This window comes from Drosophila miranda (assembly GCF_003369915.1).
Source record: "Drosophila miranda strain MSH22 chromosome Y unlocalized genomic scaffold, D.miranda_PacBio2.1 Contig_Y10_pilon, whole genome shotgun sequence".
Classification (NCBI taxonomy): Eukaryota; Metazoa; Arthropoda; class Insecta; order Diptera; family Drosophilidae; genus Drosophila; species Drosophila miranda.
The window spans coordinates 350,721-352,940 of NW_022881593.1; the positions used below are offsets into that span (position 1 = coordinate 350,721).

Genomic DNA, 2,220 nt, shown 5'->3' on the forward strand with positions numbered 1-2,220 from the left:
CACTGATGAATCGCCTGATCGGCGATTTCATTCTAGAACGCAGTTGTCTGCGTTAGTTGGGCACACACACACATAGTACATATATGCTGGCAGCGTTCCCATTCAATCTACTCGACGGCTGATGCACGCCAGTAGCCCCCGCTGGAAACTTCCGCAGATTCTGGAACGTAGAGGATGCGGGCTATCGGCGACAGGGGAATACTACTAAGCAGAAACAGAAGGCGAGTTCATATTATTGCCAATTTAATGCAATAAATAAATAAAGAGAGTGGAGTGGGCGATGCCAAAGGCAGAAGAAAGAAAGGCCGTAAACCAAAAGGCCTGTCTCGCTCTCTCTCGTGAGAATTTACTTTGAATTTCGAATATTTCGGTATCTATTTTCATTGCGGCCAAAAACGGAGAGACGATTCCGTGTATTGCGATGCCAGCATCAACGAAAATAGATGCCCAAATGGAAGTGCAAACATCTCTGAGGGGAGGGGTGGAGTGTCGGGCGTGTGGCCGTGTCTTCTGTCAGTGTGTGATTGGATACTGCTTGCTGCTTTCTGCTCAATGGCTGCCCCTAGAGCACGAGGTGCAGGCGTATCTGGAACACCAGCTGCTCGACGGTCTTCTTCAGGAGCGCCGCCAGGGACAGGATGAATCCCAGGCGGCTGAGGGAGAACAGCCAGGGCGTGGTCATTAGCACGGCAAAGAAGACGAGCGTCTCGTCGCCCCGGGCATTGGCCATGCGCCACAGCAACTGGCGCTGGATGGGGCGCAGCTTGAACTTGCTGTTCCACAATCGGTGGCGCTTCGAGCCGACGGTTTCGTTGAAGCCCACGGTCTTCTCGACCAGCCAGAACACCGCGCAGCACAGCAGTTGCAACACCAGCAGCACGACCTTGACCACAGCGGTCTCCAAGACGAGGTGGTACAAGGCCACCATGCGCTGACGGTGCTCCGGCTGCATTGTGGAGAGCACGACTGCGCCGAGGGACTCCAGCGGGGAGACCCTGGGGGAGGGCCGTCGGAGAGCTCCCCCCACTCCGAGTCCGACTCGGTGCGCTCTATCGACCTGAACTCGCTCTGGCTCTGACAGGTCTGGCTCTGACAGGAGCACGACTCCTCCTCTTGGTCCTCCTCGGTGGGCATCGAGTAGTCGCCCTCGTAGTCGCCCTCGTAGCGACAGTCGGAGTACTCTTCGTAGGGGTCGTCGTAGTAGTCTCCGCGGCTGTCCGGTGAAGCGCCGCCTGTCCAGAGGGAGCTCAACACGGGTGGTGGTCCCATCGAAGCCATCTGTGGCACAGCATTGAATCTGCAGGGGAGCCGGGGGTAAGTTATGTCCTGGGGGGAAGGGGAGTCTGGGCTGCTGCCGCTCACCCATCTGAATCCCCCATCGGAGGGAAGGTGGTGGGGTGAGAGTGACCTATTGGACCCATTGGGCGGGACAGCAGAGGACTGGTGTGGATTTGGCCTAGGAAGGGCATCGCATTGAGTCCATTCTTGTCGGCGGAACCTTCGGGGGGGACCTCCAGCCCCGGCTGCTGCTGCTGCTGCTGCTGCTGGTCGGTAAAGACGAAGGATCCCATGGATCTGAAAATACACCGCGAGCGGGTGAATGGGGAACGTGGATTGTTAATAGTTGGATTCATCTTATTCCAGCACCTGTGAGGAAATATTCGTTCATGGGCTTTGTTTTGTATTTGTATTTTTATTTACTTTATGTTCCCTGTGCTTTCGATATTTGCTGCCGTTCTCTGTGTTGTGCCGCTCTCTCCAGATATTCGTACTGAATGATTTCCAGAGCCAGTTCTGAACGGCTCCATGTGATAGTTCAGGGCCCACTTCGATGTTGTGTTTCGAATCACAGGTCAGGTGACGTACTTTCCCTGGGCAGAGCTGCGACTTGCAATAGTTGATCGGCTTTGTTGGTTTGGGATAGGACTTGCGATAAATACCATGCACCATACTCCTTGGTGTGGCCGAAATGTTGGCTACCATTCTGGGATTAAGGAGTTAAGGGTTAAGGAGAGTGGGGGAGGGGGGGTATATTTTTGCTTGGCTTTACATCTTCCTTAAGCTGCTGTTTTGTGTCACAGCCAACCTGTCATTTGTACATTGAATTGCTGCTCGAGAGGTCTCTTTGAAGTCCTCTGTTCCCCGTGTACAAATTTACATAAAATCACAGGAAGCACTTAGGATTAATAGGGGGCACTCATCCCCCTCTACTCCCTCTCC

General features: G+C 54.1%; 1 protein-coding gene across 3 annotated transcripts; it reads right to left on the reverse strand.

Annotated features, from left to right (window-relative positions):
* Positions 1-549: 549 nt before the first annotated feature.
* LOC117189257 lies at positions 550-1,968 on the reverse strand. 3 transcript variants are annotated; one of them, XM_033394432.1, is made up of 3 exons: positions 1,702-1,968; positions 1,363-1,575; positions 550-1,297 (listed from the first exon to the last, which is right to left on the reverse strand). In XM_033394432.1, exons 1-3 carry the CDS (start codon positions 1,948-1,950, stop codon positions 563-565), a joined length of 1,197 nt encoding a protein of 398 aa, XP_033250323.1. In that variant the 5' UTR covers positions 1,951-1,968; the 3' UTR covers positions 550-562. The 3 variants fall into 3 exon arrangements, with proteins under 3 accessions (XP_033250323.1, XP_033250325.1, XP_033250326.1); XM_033394434.1 differs by having other exon boundaries at positions 583-1,297; positions 1,363-1,634; XM_033394435.1 differs by having other exon boundaries at positions 586-1,297; positions 1,363-1,647; positions 1,702-1,865.
* Between the last annotated feature and the right edge of the window lie 252 nt (positions 1,969-2,220).